Source organism: Plectrocnemia conspersa, unplaced genomic scaffold (assembly GCF_051122295.1).
Source record: "Plectrocnemia conspersa isolate PC_06_02 unplaced genomic scaffold, ASM5112229v1 ptg000010l, whole genome shotgun sequence".
Taxonomy (NCBI): Eukaryota; Metazoa; Arthropoda; class Insecta; order Trichoptera; family Polycentropodidae; genus Plectrocnemia; species Plectrocnemia conspersa.
The window spans coordinates 16,973,178-16,993,725 of NW_028277174.1; the positions used below are offsets into that span (position 1 = coordinate 16,973,178).

At 30.0% G+C, this 20,548-nt stretch overlaps 1 protein-coding gene across 1 annotated transcript in view; it reads left to right on the forward strand.

Annotated features, from left to right (window-relative positions):
* ft (cadherin-related tumor suppressor fat) overlaps window positions 1-20,548 on the forward strand; it is a 252,843-nt gene that overhangs the window by 179,999 nt on the left and 52,296 nt on the right. Inside the window, exon 2 of the mRNA XM_088193971.1 lies at window positions 15,127-15,441. Within this exon, the coding sequence (XP_088050097.1) occupies window positions 15,127-15,441 (315 nt within the window). The remainder of the gene's footprint in view (window positions 1-15,126; window positions 15,442-20,548) is intronic.

Here is a 20,548-nt window from a genome sequence, read left to right on the forward strand (position 1 = left end):
GATTGGCAAGTGCGAATGTCCTGGGTCTAACGGGCAGTAAAAGAGGACGTGATCGTAATTTTCAAAGTCGTTTGAATAGAAGAATAGTTTGATTTTTAATAGTTTGAAGAAATAATTAACGACATATTTATTACTGCAATAACTTTGTAATACTAAAATAAAGGCGCTGGAATACAAAAACTGAAAATAACTAAATATGCTTTTATAAAGGTATTAAAATAACTTTTTCGATTGCTGGGTTTCAAAATTATAGATCCCGATTCAAGTGTGTCATAGAGAACACAAATATCTGACGGATCTTCAAAGTGAAATGCGTTTCATATAACAAAGCCGAGCATCTAGGCAGATTTATCCTAGACATCGTTAACGTGTAGAGAGAACTCCACTTGCTATCAAAAGTGATTCCGAGATCTTTAGTGGAAAATTCTCTAGCAAAATGTTTCCACTGAAATTGTAGAAAAAGTCTGATGGTGAACAAGATTGAGAAAATGATACAGTATGACACTTTTCGATACCAAAGGGCAGACGATTGCCGGAAGCCCATCTCTATAGAGAATCTAAATCAGTGTTTAGAGAGAAGGAGTATGCAACTGATTGAATGCATTTAAACCATTATAAATCATCTTCATACAAAAGAAAACTTGAGTTTGTAGCTGGCGAATGTGATTAATACATAAGAAAAGAGCAGAGGACCCAAGTTGGACCCTTGAGAAACCCCCGAAGAGGTAAAAATTTTAATCGGCCGCAATAGGTTACAAACTGTCTACGATCGCTCAAATATGTAACTTGAGAAAAAAAAGAGGTCCGATAATTTTTTTAATAATAACCCAAGACAAACCTTGTCAAATGCCTTCTCAAAATCCGTTTATATAACGTCTGCTTGGATTCCCGCATTGAGAGATTTTATCACTGTTTGGTAAATGACAGAAGATTAGTAACAGTGGAACGGGTGAGATGAAACCCATGCTGTTGGTCCAACAAAACTTTCCGAAAATTATTGAAAACGTATCTGTGGATTGTTATTTCGAAAATGTTATGGTATCTACTACAAGAAGAAAGAAGACGAAAAATATTTATCGATAACAGAAGAAAATTAAATAAATATTGAAATTCGTTAATGTCTGGAATTTTCGGATTTTCTGTATGATATCTAAATATTTTCGTGATATTTTAATCTAAATTTGAAAGTCAGCTGTTTTAGTGTTATAATTTATTCGGCTTTGATAGAATGATGATGCATTTGAATAACCTTTTATATTTGTTTCAATACGCTGTAGTACATAAGGGAGGTTATGTTATGATTTGACAAAACAATTATAGCGATGTATAAATATTTTTTTTAAATATCAGTATCATCCTAAAAACATGTGCTGTTTAAAAGTAATGGTATTTATTCAAACTGATTATACAATAATTTTATTGAATATATAAACTTTGATTATACTTGAATCCATAAATTGTTTATTAAGCATTATAATCTACACACTCCCCTGATTATACAAAATATTGCTATATATTATATTGAAGTGTTAAATAATAATAATGAGCCATTCATTTTTGTGATATCTAATTGTGTGAGCGTGCTTATAACACTTAAAGATAACAATTGTCTGAGAACATTCTCCGCCCATTTGCTCGCCATAAAAACTATGATTGATACGCGGATTGTTTTGTAATGTCGACAAATATATTAAATCAATACTAAAACATTAACACACACATACACATAAATAAAATACATCCTACGCGCTATAAAAACCATCTTAATATTAAAAATAAATTATACGTACGTAAATTATAATCGGTGTGTGTGACATTAGGCGAAAATCGTGATCGGACATCGCCCTAATATTGCACGATTAGCGTAGGCTTTTTTCTGTACGTAGCAAATATGTACATGTGTTGTTTTTTACACGCAGAAGCATAAAAATTATATTGCATGTGGTAATACCTGTCATAATATTGCTAAAAGTTACATTTTGACACGGGCCACTGTTAAATTTACCGCAAATAAAAAAACTTCCGGAATCGGGCGCATGCGGGTTTATTTGCGAGACGTTTTGACAATTTTATGGCTTTTTAAAGTTAAACATACTTTTATTATTGGTCAAAATATAAAACATACCCATTTATTTTGACGAGTGGAAGTTAAATATTTAAGTTATCTTATTTATTTTTTTCACTACAGATATACTTCAAAGTAGCCAATTATAATAATATATATTGCTACAATTAACACTGTATTGGTACGTATTATACGAGATTCTATCATCGGTATTGACTGGGTATTATATAATATAAGGTGAGGGTATTACACGATAGATGATCAGTGTAGACAATCAGAGTCACGTTTGTTCGGGTCAGACTTAGTGGATTATGTATATTAAATAAATGCTTTTGAAGTGCAATAATGATAAATACAATAAAAAATAAATAAGTATTATTTGCTATTACCGATAATAAAACCCTAATATTTATAAAATTTATTATGGAATCTAAAAATATTTAATATTTTTCAGTCCATAAATAAGATACATTATTTCCACCTATTAATTCAGACCATAAATAAGCACCTAATATGTTTTAAGCTATTAATTCAGGCCATATATAAATAATCCAAGTAAATTTAAATTATTTCCTCGTGATGCTAGTGTGTGGTATTATTTGCATATTTTAATTCGTACTCTCCATTATCCATGTTTGAAATAAATTCAACTTGTTTAATAATTTTATGAGTTTCAGATGCAGAAATGCGTCTGAAACTCATCAAATTGCTTTCGGTGAATGTAAAAGCAAAACAAATAGATTATTTAAGGGGACGAAAATTAAAAATCTTACTGTTAACATTCCATTAGTGGCGCCTCTGTGAGATCCACGACCGAAAATCTATAATTTAGTGACAAATACGTATATCTTCGTTTGGTAAAAGGTTAAAGAATAAATCAGATATATTGATATAAAATTTTATTTGAAAAAAATAATAAATCTAACATAAAAAAAATATTTCCCACTGACTAAAAACTAACTTTAAAGTAATTTTAACACTAGAATGACTTTAACTTAAATTCACTTGATAACACAAATTTTCATATGACTATTTTTGATTAAATCAGTCAGTGTTCCTCCTGGTTTTATTTAACTCTCAAATCTGTCATTAGAGCCAGTAGCTTAGCTAGGGTATGTGCCGCCCAGGGCGATTTTTAAAATTTCCGCCCCCCTCCCATACATTTTTTGCATGGTCATAAAATCAGCATTTCTTAAAATAATAAATTCGTTATTATTAAGCTATTGTTATTCGTAGACTTATATATGTTTTTGTGAATTCAGGGTTAAGAACAACACTAGACGATTCCATCGCGAATATGCCGCCCCCAAGCAAGTACCGCCCGGGGCGGCCCGTCCCCTCAACCCCCCATAGCTACGCCACTGATTAGAGCAAACAAAGAAACAATATTGCAAGCAGTAATACTGACCACATAATTTACAATTATATTTAGTCAGTCTTCTCGTCTTCAATTCTAAACAAGGGCGGCAGTGCTTTTTTATGTTGGAGATCCTGTATGAGGTTTCGCCGCTACTACCAATCTCGGATTGATCTCCTTCATTTCTTACAGGATCTGTGGGATCCAGTTCAATATACAGTAATAAAATAATCTACAACATTTAAAATGAATTCGAAAAGTAAATATTTTATAACTTTTTATCGAAAATATTAGCCCCTGCAATATAAACCCTTGAAATCCTATCTAATAATAATAGCATCATTTATTTTCAAACCGAAAATTTACTAATACTGTTTATTGCACTTTTAGTTTTATTACAATATTAGTGGTGAGAGCTTTTTCACGTAATCAGGTTTTATTATAACTATAATTTTATGCATTTTAGTACTACTGAATGTCACATAGATTGTTTTCTAAAAATAAGGCAGTCAATTATATGTATTCTTATTTTTAAATATATAAATAGATTAACATAAAGTAAAGAAATTTTTAAAATAAATAATATAATATTAATTTTTTTTTAATTTAATACTATATCTTGATTTTTAATAAATGTAACTGATAACATCTTGTAAAAAATAAAAGTTCAGTAAATATTAATAAAGAATTTTAATGGTATTTATTTATAAATCAATAAAAAAAAATATGTTACTATAAATTTTCTTTCTCAAGAATTATTTCTCGAAAGTTTCTCAAAAATACTGCCAAATCTAATATTTTTGTTGAGCATTTTTTGTCAAAAATTTGTGCGAATATATTTCAATTTTTTACAACTGCTGTGTTTTCTAATACATTTTCATATGAAACGGTGGGTCCGTGCCAGTTGTTTGAAAATATGCATACTTTCTTGAAAGCCTTTAATAGAGGTCAGAAGTATTTGAATGGCGAAAAATTGTTCACGATTTCTTAACTACTCTAATCGGTCTTATCTTTGCTTTAATAATCTAAGAACCATTTTAATAATCAGATAAGAAGAAACCGCTCCGAATAAAAATCATCAGATTGCAAATTTATAGATGCTTTTCAGGCTTTTTTTCACCGAAAATACCATAACAAGAATAGCTAATTTTATTTTAGCTGCTTTTTAAAAAGTAATTTTAAGAATAATGTGTGATAATTTACCTACTAATATGTTTTAATAAATGATAAATGTTTTACTATTCTTCAAATTTTATTATATCTTAATTTATATGAATAATATAATTTATATGCATATATATTGGCAAAAAATATTGCAAAAAGTAATGATATCTACAATATAATACTGTATTAATATAATCACATACTAAATATTACATATAAATAATATTTTTATTTATTAAAATATTTTGATAAAATCGCGAAATGAAAATTAGAATTTTTAATTTTTGTTTAATTAACAACATCGAGAAACCAGAATGTTTAATTGTTATTTTTGTGACTGTGGCCTAATAATTTCTATCTCATTGCATTGTTGCTATCTGGGTAAAAAAAGCTTTTATTATATTTTTATTAGTCGGATATCTTTGGTTTCTGAATATTCTTTGTATTCATTATTTATTTTATTCGATTTATTTTATTTAATATTAGCGATTATTAAAAGCAAATGTTTAATGTGCATCATTATTATAGGTCTTGAAAGATTGTTTATGCGTATTTCTTTAATTTTTTGTGTGATGTGTGTATGTATACAATTTTCCAGTGTGACTAGGCGTATTCCATGGGCGGAACCGCCGGTGGCAGCCGCCAGTAATACTACTTATTCAATATGAACTTGCGCTGTATCTACATCACGATTCTTCTTTATAAGCCTGCTTCTTTGACTATTGTTGCACGCCCTTGAACGTACACACACAATATATATAAAATACGATCAGAAAGACCACCGAATCTGTGAACACGCCAAAGGAATGTCGTCGCCGCGTGAAGTTTTCCACAAAAATGCCAACATGTCGTCTCTGATTATATAGCAATGACTGTCTTACGAATATCACGGCCACTAATTATTATCGCATCCATGTATTATATGATTATGGATAATTTATAGACCGTAAAGCCGCACGCCATCCGATGCTCTCTGTCGTCTAATGCTTAAATTTATTCACTAAATTCTGGCTGTAAATAACGCCGTGTGTCATTTAACGACCGTTTAAACGGCAAAGTTATGCGCTTTTAGTCACGGAGATTGTGTAATGCGCCTTTTACGGAAATTTTTCTAAATTTCGACCGCTCCTATTATAGCGACACATAAAAAAATACCTTTGTGGCTGACTCTCGTTTTATTTCTTCTCGATCCACCAAGATCTCACCTGACGCTCTCGTGAGACTCCGATTCGCCCACGTAATTATCTTGACACAATGTAATATGACACACGCATACACATACTAACTATTACGTAACAAAATATTTATAACAAAGTATAACAATTAAACATTCTCATGGCTTGTTCGCGACGCTTTGATTTGTCTGAGATTAGCGCTAATTAATTGCGTCGTGAGTATTATATCATATTTACTAATCAAATTATTAAATTTACACACATCGTCGTGTTCATGGCGGATTGTGATGTGAATAAATAAATACGAATGCGATTTTAGCTGTGCAAGTCTAATGCAAAAGTCGTGTAGGTCAAACATTGTCGCGAAAAGAACCGAGATAAGAGTGTCATTCACTCCGCAAATGTTTTTTTATTATTGTTCGAGTCATTTGTCACTCGACCACTGTTGATTCGAACAACGAATTTGCAATGCCAACACATAAATATAAAGCAGTGGCTTACAATATTTTTATAGCCAAGAAAAAAATTTTAGAATTTAGATTATTTATTGATTTTACAAAATACTAATTCTTTTACATAATTATGCCTAATAATGTAAATGTGCTTTTATATACCATTTGACAGCGAAAATAAAAAATACATGATTTTTCACTTACATGAGTCTAGAAATTTCAAGAAGTTTATCACTTAGTTTAAAGAATATTATTATATCATTTGATCGCAAAACAATAAATTACAAAGTTTTTAAATGAAATGGTCTAGAAATCTAAAGATAAGTCATGAACAAGTTATTTTTCTTTAACAAACATATAAATTCTTATTACAAACATATTTTTATTTAAATATAATCATGAATTGTTTATTTTAACATCCACAAAATTGCAATACTAACATTTTTAGAATAAAGAATATGATGAACGCTGATATTGAATTTTACAGTTATATTTTCACTAGTGTATCAGTAAAATCATATCCGAACACATTTTTACTGGTAGATATAAATATTTTTGCTAGTGAAAATATAATTTAACTGATAGTGAAATTATATGCTGCTATAAAATATCTACTAAATTCTAACCTAACCTAAGCGAATTAATCAAACCCAACTTGAACTAATGAAAAGTATAAAACTAACTATATTTTTTATTTTTTCATTAGGTTAGGTTTATTTTTATTTTAATACTATAGTATTTTGTCAAATAATTGAATGACACAATTCTGTGAATTTCTGATCAAATACAGTTTTACTGATACGAAGCAGTAAAATTGTAAATCCATTGTTTGATACATTTTAACTGCCTGAGTTAGTAAAATTTAATTTATACAAATGAAAATACTTTATTGGTAATACAAATTCACTATAACAAAATAAAATTAACTATAAAAAAAATTATACAATGGTTAATAAAAATATATACATCAAGAAATTTCATATAGCACTACAATCTCAAAATGTATGTTGCTCTTAGAATAATTATTTTTAGTGATTATAATAATACAAATCTCCATTACTTTCAAGCCATTTTTTTCATTAGTAACTAGATTTCTGCAATGCGTCATGATAGCCTTTCTTCATAAATTTTATTATATTTAGAGACACGTATTAAGAGCATATTTTATTTAATTTTCTTATTTTTATTTTCATTTTTATTTATCCCAGATTTTAGCACATATTTTAGATTATTGTAAAAATCTCATATGCATGTAAAATTGAAATGAGAATAAAAAACCTTTAAAAAAGACAAAAACTTGAAATATCTTGAGCACCTATTCACATTTTTTTCGATTTTAAAATATATGAATTTTAACATATATTTATCATCTATCGTTTCTTTAAAATGTCTCTAAATTATTTTATTGCTAAAAAATAGAATAAAAATATATTTTTTTGAGTGTTAAAGCAAACGATTAATTTTCGTAAAAACCAAATAGCAAAAATAAACAAACATTATTGCTCAGTATAAATATTATATTATATCTTATATTTGTTTATTCTTTTTAAATTAACATTTTAGAAAACAAAGTTACCAATATTTTTAAGTTTTTTATTAAATTTGATGTGCTTTCATTGATTATTAAAATATTACATTAGAGAGAAGGTAGATTTTTACCATGACAATTCACAATGATGACCCAAAACAAACTAAAAGATTTTAATCAGTACGTTATTAAGCACCCACCATACTATCTAGATCCTGCTCCTTCTGATTATCATTTGCAGGTATCACATTGTCTTAATATTATACAATTTTATAATCGAATAGCAGGTAAAAATTCCCTTAATTATTTTTGCATCAAAATCGCGTGTATTTTATTTTAATGGCATACATAAGCTTATAGAAAAATAATATAAATTATAATTTTGATTAAATAATTTATTTAACTAATAAAAAAATTGTATAAGGTAAACGTTAAAACTTTTGCATTAACCCAATCATTGATAATTTAAGCTTTTTATAATCTCACTGATAAATATTTAAAGAAACCAGAGTTTTTTTTATATTATTTAGGAATTATAATGCAGATTGCTTGTATAACATACATTCAATTATATAACAAACAGTATCCAATTTTTTATCCAAAAATAATTATCAATTCATCTCGCGTGTAAAGCATATATTACGATGTCGTCAATTCCCTAGTAAGCTTACTATATAACTTACTGTCGCATAGTAAGCAAGTCGCCTACCTTCCGGTGACATGTGTTAAGGAAAATAATAATAAATAAGAAAGACATTTCAATGAGGAATTGTCCATACATTTATACCTCTTTTCCTGTATTACATATTTTATCGAATTTTCAACGCTTTTTCCTAAATTTGCTACGGTCCATAAAAAACATCGTGAGAAAAACCGCGTATTGCTACATCACATTAACGACATTGAAATGTTTTCATCTATTTTGCATTTAAGCAAACAAATATAAGTTTTAACCAATATTAAATTTTAAAGTCTCGCCATTGCTCTCGTATCATAGCCAAGAATCGTTCGATCTCTTTTTTATGCATTGTCATTATGGGCGAATTCTCGAAAGCGACTTTTGAATAAATTGAAATATCTCGACGACACATCGAACAGTTATGTCCAACGCGTAATTATTTCCACCTCAGGCCGATACGAATCAGTGACGATTCTAGCACTTGCTTTGAATTAATACGATTCAACTGATTTGTTCTGAAGGTTCAACTGATCATTCATCAGCGGTTGTCACGCAATAACTCATTAACATATACAGTTTAATTATTTTTTCGGTAGCAACGGCCTTTTGATTCTTTATGATTAATTATTTTAACCACACGAAGCAATAGCGATTATTGCTTCGATGCACAAGTTCGATGAGTTCGTCGACGATGACGTGAGTTATTGTTCAAGATGGGACCGTTTTCGCTCATATCAAACGATCGTACCAAATTGTACGTTTTCACGTATAAATCAGTTACATTCAATCTTCGTCGTACCGTGCGATAGCATAAATCAAAGCTCGCTGGCACGATAATAGTTTTGTCCAAAGAGAGGCGCGATAGACGAAACAGTATGGTCAGCGTCAGTAATTATATAGCTGGCAAATCATCGCGGCTTTCTCAACGTTCGACATTACAGAATATGAGATAATGATTAATTTTACGACATTTTTCAGGACTCGTGGCAATACTTTAGAGCAAAGCTCTAAATATGAATACTAACTTTAATATCTACTACGAACAAAATAAGCTAATCGCCAATACTTCGCCAATAAAAATAAAAGCAATAAAAATACTGTGCATCATTTAAAAAAATTAGTAATTATGCGTCTACAAAAGCAAACCTTAAATACGACTAATATTCAGAAAGTAAAAATAGAAGCTTTTTTTATACTAGTTAGCCGATGTCAATATGTTATTTAATAAGGGTTTAACGATCTATAAACAATATCTAAAATTGACTTTTTAGTTAGCAAAAAAGTACATTGAAAAATAAATAAAATGGTATTCTAAATACGTAAATCTAAAAAAAAAGTATAAATTATTTATGGACCTTGTACCGTTACTTTCCGAATGTGACTAGTATTATATTTTATAATTAAATACAGTTTCTCTTAGTTTTTAGTAGAAAATATAAGTCGATTTTTATTATTTAGATTGGAAAAAGATGCCCGTACTACTTAAATTGGTGACTATATATTGCTTATATTATTACTAGTCAAATTAAATTATTTTTGCGTCCCTTTATACATATTTAATATGCTCTTTTAAAGACATTGTTAAAGCTCATCTATAAATAACAATTTGTACAACCGCAATAAATCGATACTTCAGTATGACATTAATAAAATTATAAAAATATATAAATACCTACTGTACGAATTGAGCAAAGTAACGTTTTTTTAAAGTCCTAAAGCATAGCTTACTAACGCATAATTAAACATACTTTAACCAAGTCATTTTAATGCATTTTCCATCAACATTTTTAATTATTAATATTGTTTTAATATTTACTTTTTTTATTATATTTACTCCTTTTCCTTTTTTCTGGACAAATCAACGAAAAACTTAAGCACACCTAATCGAAAATAAATCGTAGTTAATTAAGCATTTATTCTTTTTTTTATTGTTCTTATTTCAATACTTAGTTCCATATATTTATTCAGAGCTATATTTCTGTAATCTTTCTTAAGAATTAGCTTTGTAAATATAATAAGATTGCCTCTCTCGGAATTATTACAGGTATATTTCTGTTAAATGGCATTTTCTAGCATGGACGTACAAATAAAGATTTTTAATAAATAAAAACATTTTTAATTTGGAAAAGACTACTGCATTAAAATGATTAATATAAAAATTGCACTTTTTAATTTAAAACACCATGGGAATGGTGTTATATTAAACCATTAATTTCCCATTTTCAGTTTGTAAAAATTGATATTATGTCATTTCTGATCCTTAAATATATTTTAAGATTGCTTCGCTTTAAATACTGGTAAGTCAATTTTTATTGACGATTAAAATTCCTCTCGCTATGCGAATTACGTGCAGATGGCGCGAGGTAAAAAACGTATCTTTAAACATTTTTGTTCATATTTTTTTTGATACGAGTATCCGCAACAAGCGAACCTACTCGATATTGAAAACCGACTTATCCCGAGGCAGTGGCCATGGTTGGTGGACCGCCATGCGGAGCTGAGCGCAAAAAAACCGTCGACTTTTTCTTACAAGACTTAATCATTATTGATATTATCGCCAATGTGCAAATTAACGAAATTCAATGGGTACTTAAGAAAGGCAAAAAAATAGATGAGCCCATAAGATTTGGTTTCGGCGTCGATCGCCGTTTTCCTCCTGGGCGTATTCTAAGGATATTATTTATATTTGCTTATTTTTAAATATAATGCATAATAATATACTATGTAAGCTGATGTTTATAAAATATTTTTCGCCGGCGAAAAAAAATATATTTATAACAATGCCAGATCTCATTTCGCACCGTTGAAAGTATCCCCATAATAGTTTATCGATTGAGATAATCCGCCGGATAACCGTTGCACGGCTCCGTCGTCAAAATATGAAGGCTCCTCATTGTTTGAAAGCTCGAAGAGTTACTCGTCACGGCGAAAATGGCGTGTCATGGTCTCGAGGTCTCGAGTCCCGCTATGCCGACTGACCCCTAGAATTAGGACCGTAGCGATGAGCGCAGCTCTCGAGTTTGCTCTCTCTATCTATGCAATTCAATGCAAAACCATTCCTGGATACTTGGAGAGTCAATCACGTTTCCGCCACAGATGATTATTGATGGTGTCCGACTCGACCTCACCAATTATCCTATGTCGCCTGACTATTTTCGAGGGTACGTACACAACAAACAAGTTGATTTCGGGGCACTTGAATGCCGGTAATCAAATTACGAAGCATTGAGAGGCTTCCTCTTCTGCTTCTTCTTCTCTATCTCGTTAGAAGAGCCGTTAAACACCCACGGGCGAACAGCGCCGTGGAATTTTCACTGGCCTACAAAGGTCCGAGATTCGTGAAGATATCTCGCGCATTGAATAGCTCTTTAATATCATCGTGATTTGTGCCCAACAAAGAGCTACGAGGCAATTTTTGATTTGACGTTTTAATAAGAAAATGTGTACGCAGCCGCCATTGTCTATCCTCTTTGTGTCGACCAACAATGAACTCTGTCTATCCGTCGGTTGTGTGCTGAGGGGTCCGTTTTTCACTTCTAAACGCTTCATATGAATCACGTTTGTTTGATTATAAATTAGACGATCGTGACGACAGGTTGATGATGGCAATTTTACCATATACCACGCCTTGGAGTATTGGGAAAATTTCGTTCGTCGCATTTCATAAGTATGTCGTATAATAACAAATAAACTTATCCACATAAACAGAATATTACTATCAATATTTAAAATAATATCTATAATTAATATATTCCCTTCGTTATTTTAACACTTGAAATGTTTTTAGTTTGTTGGCAAAGCTTAGATCTTAATAAAAAATTAACATCTGTGACCAAATTAAAAATTGAATTAGCATATCTGAAAAATTGTCATATTATCATAAAATAAAAAAAAATGAAATAATAAAAATCAGGGATCAATATATTTTTGCAAGTTGTTACTGACACCCACAGATCAGATTGTATTGATAGTCTGTCGCTTGTCAACAATGACATGTGGTAAACAACGACTTCTGAAAACTAAATTTTTGGTTCATCGAAATTATTTAACAAAACATTTTTTTTTGTATAAATATATTTATTTCAAAACGCTTATGGCGAATTTTAACGCATGCGTTCGACACGTATATAAATTTCAAGATGGACGATTATAAAAAGTGGTCTTTCTATCGTATTTTTTCTAGCACTTCTCTATATATTTTTTTCATCATAAATACAATGCGCATACCGATCTCCATAGCGGGTTCACATCAAATCGCTTCAAGTGCTTTAATACTAAACGTCTGACATGACACTAAGTGTACCTATATTTCATAATCTTTAAACGGTACACATAAAATAGTGTCTAGTCCAAAATTTAAAGAGACAAGAAGAACAACAAAAAATAAGTTTAAAAGCAAAAGCTCCATCGTTAATTAGTAAAAATAAATTGCATACAAAAATATCAAGTTTTATTTGGTTAAATAACAAAATTAACATATAGTTTTAACAATTTTAATAAGCTTCTAAATCATAGCAACAAACTTTTGTAATTGCAGAATGATATAAAATCGGTGTTTTTCGTTTATCTAGTAATGAAAAATCTTATTTTTACTTATCGATTTTCTCAAAAAATTTAGAAAAAAATATATGTTATATATAGTATGTGATTATAATAATACAGTATATTATTATAGATATCTTTGTATTGTTAATTAACAGGGAACAGAATGATCGTTAAAGAGGACGCGAATAATTAATCGAAGGACCAGAACGGATCGATCCACTTCGATTAATTACAAAGGAATTTAGAGCTCTCGTATGTATACTCAAATCATAAAGAAAGTTGTCAGCTACAGCTGTTGTTACTTTACATTTTCTACACGATAAAAAACTTCTTTGGATTATTAAAAAAACGAGATATAAATCCTCATACATTTTTGCAATTTACCGATCCTTACGCAAAGCAGTATCTTCTTATCTAATTATTAATACAGTTCTCAGATTGCCAAAACAAAGTTGAGAAAGTCGAAAATAATTTTTTGACATTTAAATTCTTTCAACCTCTATTAAAAGCTTTAAAAAACATTTGGCACAGACCCACCTTTTCTTATGCAGCGGATATAAAACATTAAAAAATTATCGAATTTTTATCAAAAATGGCTCTGAAAATTCTCGATAAATTTGCTGATTTCTCGAACTATAAGAATTCTCGACTTAGCATTTTTCTCAAGAATTACTTCTTGCGAAGAAACATCACTTAAATCAAGATACGTTTGTATTATGAAGGATAATTTATTTTGGTGGAAAGTTTCTATATCTACAATACTTTATTATTGTTCTTGATTTTTGTATACAATTTATTATAATAAAAACGCTACTTAACTTAAAAATATAAATTTGCACGTTTAGGATTATGCTTGATAAATTAATTCATCTGCCAGAATATACACATAAAATGATATTAGCATTCATATACTAAATTAATCCCTGTCACTCTAACTGACCCTGTAATTAATTTATTATTAATTAATTAGTGAAAAATTTTCCTTCGATTTTAAGTGTGTCTGCCAGAATTGCTGCCTCAATCCTATAGCTAATATGTATTAAATACCATTACAACCAACAGTACAATATGATTAATAGTAATCTACTTGCATTAAACTGGATAACTTCAAACTTATTATTTATTCATTATCTGGTCAATTGAGTTTAATAAACTTGAACCAAGTGATATATTTTGTAAAACATAAGAATAATTAAAAAAGTATTGATCGTGTTTTATTTTTTTAAATATTGTTGTTATATAAATTCACTTGATAAATTGTTTTGTTGAAAAAAATAATTACACAAGCCGTCAAGCAACAAGAAGCAACTATCTTCTCAACATCATTCTCTTCTCCTAAACTGCATGTAAAATTTGTCAAATATTACGTTAATCTATAAATTCGCACCAGTACGCTTTACTAAGTATATAATTACGAACTAAATATAATACATACATTTAGATAAATGCTTGGAATCTATAATATATGTATGTATAGGTATACGTATTTCTTTACATATACTATATAAAAATTGTTTTATAGTACTAAATATTAAATGTTTCGAAGACATCATCTCGAGAGAAGTTTCAGAAGCGTCGATCTGGATGTCTGGCTGCAACCGGCGAACCCGCCCATCCAGAGTGATTGAATACTCCAAGAGCTTCGAGAGAACGTTTCCGACTTTCTCATATACACTGGGACGGCTTCTCACGCGTGAAAATGAGCTTCTTCTCCTTCCCATTGGAAGCCCACGGCTATCCGGCCGAGGTTGGGGTACAAAATTTTAAAATATTCAAGAGAGACGCAACAATAAATAATGGCTTGCACACCAGCACTGCACGTCATGCAAATTTAAATAGCTTACCCAGATCACCGACGTTCCTCTCGTCGCCAAAATATTTTAAATAAAAAATATTTTTTATATCACTAATCAAGCACGTTTATATCACACAGCGATTATCCAGACACTCGTGTATAATTACGTTTAGTTGATTAGAATTTAAAACACTATATGTATCTACCATAAAGCATATTATTCTATCATTAAATCTCTATCAGTGCGATCTGTTCCCACTGCACCATTATTTAGAATCTGCTTTATGCAGTCACGCCACATCTATCAAGATTTCTCAATTTCACGCTGTTTTTTATGTGTTTCTTATTTATTGTTTATATTTTCAGGTTCGAGTGAACGTGCTGGACAAAAACGACAGTCCGCCCGTGTTTCCAGGAGGACCAGTGGTTCTCAGGGTGTCTGAAGAATTGGGAGCGGGACAAGCTGTGGGTTCTGTGAGAGCAAAAGATCCAGATTCGCTCGGGAGGTTGCGATATGAGCTGAGAGCACCCCCTGAAGCTTCTGAAAAATTCGCTCTGGAGCCGGATTCAGGACTTCTCAAACTTGTGGAACCCCTTGATCGCGAAGTACATGACTCGTACAAACTGGTTGTACGAGCAAGCGATGGAATACAGTATACGGACACGACTATAACAATTCAGGTATGAAATACTCTATAAAATATTTTTTAATAGTGATAAAATGCTTGTTTAAAATTTGCAATATGAACTTTAATTTTAGAGGAATATAAAACAGTTATATTTAGAATTATAAAATCAATATTTTAATGGCAAAAATATATTGTATTATTTATTTAAATCCTCTTAAAAAATTAACGTTATTTAATACATCGAGTATAATTGATACTTAAAGCAAACATAATTACTCTTCTGATTTTTATCTTCTTTTTCCAATTAAACAATAATAAAATTTGTATAAATTATGAATGTATCAAACTCAGACATTTCATAATGATATATTTTTAACGATTCTCGTAATAATTTAAATTAAATATATTATCACTTAAAATTTCAATTTCACTCATACATAAAAATCAATGTATAAATGTTGTAAAGTCAGTATTGCGCCCTTCGAAAACTTGACGTAATTACATTTTAAATGAATTTAATTTAAAGAATATAAGTGAAAATTCACAAATCAAAATCTAAATATTTTATTTAATACAATGCAAACTTTTTTCAACAATACTATTGTATATTTTAAGTAATTCTTTTAATACTCTATAAAAATATAACATTTACTTAACTTGAATTGAATTATTCTTATTCTGTATTATTTATAAGTAATGTTTGCTGAAATATTTTTAAATTAATTAAAACTCAGGGCAAAAAAATAATTTAAGACATGAATGGGAAATATCACTATTAGTAATGTGTCTTTAAAAAATTAACGCATTTTACATAAGTATTTTTATATTTTTAATTTATAACATAATTTGTTTCTAATACCATCATAATTAAAATAATCCAATAATATAAGCTGCTTGAATATTGTTGTATTTTAAGCAAACCGTTCTATTATTTAAGACTAGATTGAATAATATTTTTATATTTTATAAATTCAGACAATTCGCTATTATAACTATATAGGTTTACTCTTAATATAATTTTAAACTATTTTTATAGATTATTTATATAGTTATATTAAAAAAACATGCCAAGAACATGTTATCTGTCCGGAATAAGCTAGTCACTAGCTTTTTTAAATTAATCATATTTCCCAAAAGTTTTGCTAAAACTCTCACATTAAAAGGAAATTAATTACAATATGTTAAGAGTATATGGCAATAATATGTTAACTGAAACTTTTAATATTCACTAAATTCGACGTAATTTTGTATGCTTTTTCAAATGAATCATATTAGCCAAAAATTATTAGGGGATATAAACCAGCAAATAAAGTACATATTCATTGCATTTTTATGAAGGTCAAATATATATTATTAACATTACTACATAGTTAAAATGCTACTGCCTTTATTGTTTTTATCTCCTTCTTGGATAATAAATACGTTTTATTACTTTGGTAAAGCGTGAATTTATTTACAGCAAATTATATTTTTTTATTGAAAAAATATTTTGAGATTATTTAAGTTTATATTATTAATTATTTTAAATGTAATATATTGTTCAAATAACAGAAGTTATCATTAAAAGGCGCAGCTTTAGTTGCAATTCAGAAAAATGCCTGTAGTATTTTTTCAAAATTTTTAAAAATATATAATATGATGAAGGTTTAATACATAAAATATCTACTATAAAGCATTGTATTTTAAATAAAAATACCAGAAAATTTAATATGCCTAATTTTCCTTGCAAATAAATTAAGCCAAATTTAAAATTATCAGTAAAATGTATTTTTGTTTACTTGCGACTAATTTCTGTTAAATTTTTAAATCTTATTTTCGCGCTTCGCGCGACCCCACGCGTTGATGTCTCTTGAAATTCTTTATACTCTATAGGTCTATTAATGATTTTTAATGGTTTTATATCAATATGGAGTATTTTATGAAATTAATACACTATAATATAACTATTTTTGTCTGATAAATATAAGATTTTGTTAAATGAACATCACGTTTTCCATAAGCATTAATTAAGTTGCTTAAAATATGTATGTAATAAATATTTATAAATATATAAATTGATCATGCCTCCGATGATATGCGGCAATGTGATGCGCTTACATAGCGCATTAGGAATCGCTATGCGCACGCGCATAATTTGTGCGCGCATGCGCGCTTCGCCCCGCCGCGTGTACACACCGAAACGACGCACTCTACAAGCTGTACAACACATTTGTCCAAAACGATTCACCTCAAAACCGCTCATCGCCGCCATAAATCGTGCGCCCGGCCCTCATCGTCCTTTTTCATCGCACTGTAGCGGTCGTACCGGCAAAAAGCCGCTGCTGTTATTCATCAAAGGCGGCCCTCGAAATAAATAAATGCGAATAACTGTGGCCGTAGACTAAATTCCTTTTAATCGACTGCCATCGCCGTTGCAGAATAATAATATAAAAAAACACAAAACGGCACCGTCCGTCCTCTGAGCCTTGGCGCAGAATGCAGAATCAGCCCTGGCCCCACCCCTGTCACGTGATTAGTGACAAGAGATTTAGCCGCGACGAGGAGACAAATTCGAAATCACTCAGAACTCAGGGATTGACAACTGATGGACTTTGGATATTAATAATTTGCGTCTTAAAAATGTTCCTTAATTATCTGTTTTATCAATACATTAACTTAATTTTAAAGTTATATCATTTTCAAACAAAACATAAGCTTTTAAATAAACATAGATCAATAAAAATAATAAAACTATGTAATTATTCATTAGCTTCAAACGTATGAAAATTCCTACATTTTATTGCATTTGATTATAAATATCGTAAATTTAGGCATTATATTTTACGTATTTCGTTAACATTTAATTGAATTTTTTTTCCAATATTGTATATATGTATATAGCTACCAATTTATATAAATATATAGCTACCAATTTTACTTTTTAAAGTCTTATCTACATTATTGAATTTGACAAGCTAACCGAGTCACTGAAGAATCGTTTTTTATTCTCTTATTATATCAAAATTATATGAATGTACAAAGGCGTGTATATATACACATTTATAATGAATCACTGCCGGGATAAAAAAGAACGACCGCTCTTATATAATGGCGTTCTTCGTTTTATGGTTATCAATCAAATTTTCACGATGTGCCGTTCCTCCGCACGGAAACTTAATACTGCATTTTTGTGTGTCTTGTTACGCTTTGGCTATTTGACTGTAATTAAACTATTCGGGCAGATTGCGGTCGGAGAACTTCCGTCACGGACCACAACAAAAATTGACTTGAGAAAAAAATAAGTATGTTTAAAAAAATGCAATTTGCACTTCGTTCCCGCAACAAAATTGGTTTCATCTTCGGAATGCGCTTTTGACCAAATCTATTTATACTGTTCACAATCGTAATTCGATCATAAGAGATTGATATGGATGATGTGTTTGATGTGTGTCATATGCGGATGAATGATTTTTTAAGCGGACGTTTCAAATAGGATGTGTTTGTTTTAGATAGTGAATCCCGCATGTTCTTTATTAAAAAAAATAAGAAAATCTAATTTTGCGTCACCTAAATCTGAACTACAATGCACAGTTAATTTTTTGTCATAAAAATTAGAGATAACTCGATGTAAAATGTAAAATTGATTTTCTACATTTTTGCTGTAAATTTATTAAAATGAGAATCTGTAAAATATATCTAAAAAAAAACAGTTTTTAACAAAATATTTTTCACTAATTTTGAACCAAATTAACGACTTATTATACGTTTTTAAAATTATATTTTTAAAGTTAAATAGTATTTATCTGAAACACCTGTATATCTTATAAGTTATATAAATAAGGGCTTTGCTCTTACTCTTCATTAAATAATCGCCCGACCGGCTCGTTCGAAACCCATTGTATTTCACGTTATACTGTAACATCCTTCCAAGTTCCATCAGCCAGATTGATATCACCCGCAGATGTACACTTGACCGACAGATGCCTAGATAGTGTTCCTATAAAAACAATAGCCCCATGTCTAGTGTTATAGCCCTATCGCATTCCGTATCAAGTATCGTGGATCCGTTCCAACATTTCGCTTCACATTTTTAGCCGTATGCGTTTATTTTATTTTTCCTGGCGACTTATCACCGCAGCATCTTCATTCCACACCTCGATCACATCTCAACGTATCTTTGTCAAACACACCCATTGAGAGTTGCAAAATTTTCGGCGATAATGTTGTACCCCGAGCGACGGCTCCGCGTTCAAGAGTCTCGAGTTACAACTTGGAACCGACGTTCGTGTCGGACAACTTCGGAGTCTCCTGTCATATCTTCGCCGATGTACACCTTGTACAACTAACCAAGTGGCTGACGATATCTACGCCTATGATCTCTGAAAGGAAAAAAAATAAAAATAAAATGACTCGGTTACCTACCGATACGAATAAAAAACGGGATCTATCCTCTCGCATCGATGCCCCTTCGTCTCTCCTCTTCGTCACACAGACTGACGAATTTCGAAATAATCCTCCTATTCACAGACATTAAGGCTATACCGGTTCCGTTCCCCCGCAGCACGGGAGGTATACCCCCGGTGTATTTTGGTCTAATTAAACGTCCAGTTTGGAACTTAACCATCCGTAAACTGTTCTTGTCCCACCGATAAGATCTAGACATCTAAATAAGGAAGTATTACGAATGATGGTTGCTTCATTTAAGCCTTAGTATTAGCTTTGCTTATATAAATATAACAATTTACACATGTAATGAATTAATTGTTGAAAACATCGCCTAAAATAATTAATAATGAATTATTTTTATTTATTTACCATGACACTATACAAACAGTAAATACGGTCCTTTTCCAGGCATTTCTTTAAGAGACGAATATATGCATAATAATCAACATTAAATTTGTACAGACCAACTGTTTTTTTTCATACAAAATATTATCTTGGATCAAGGAATTGGATTTCCTAATAATGACACTATTTTATGGTATATTTTTATTAATATTTAAATAAAACAGGTCCAGTTAATTTAATTTCATTATCAAACGTGTGTTCTAACGTTAAATATTTGATCTAATATTAGAGACGTGTAAACATTTTACAGACATTTTATTTACAATTTTATTAATTGAGAAATCAATGTACTTTTATATTTATTTTATATTAGAGCAATCAACGGTATT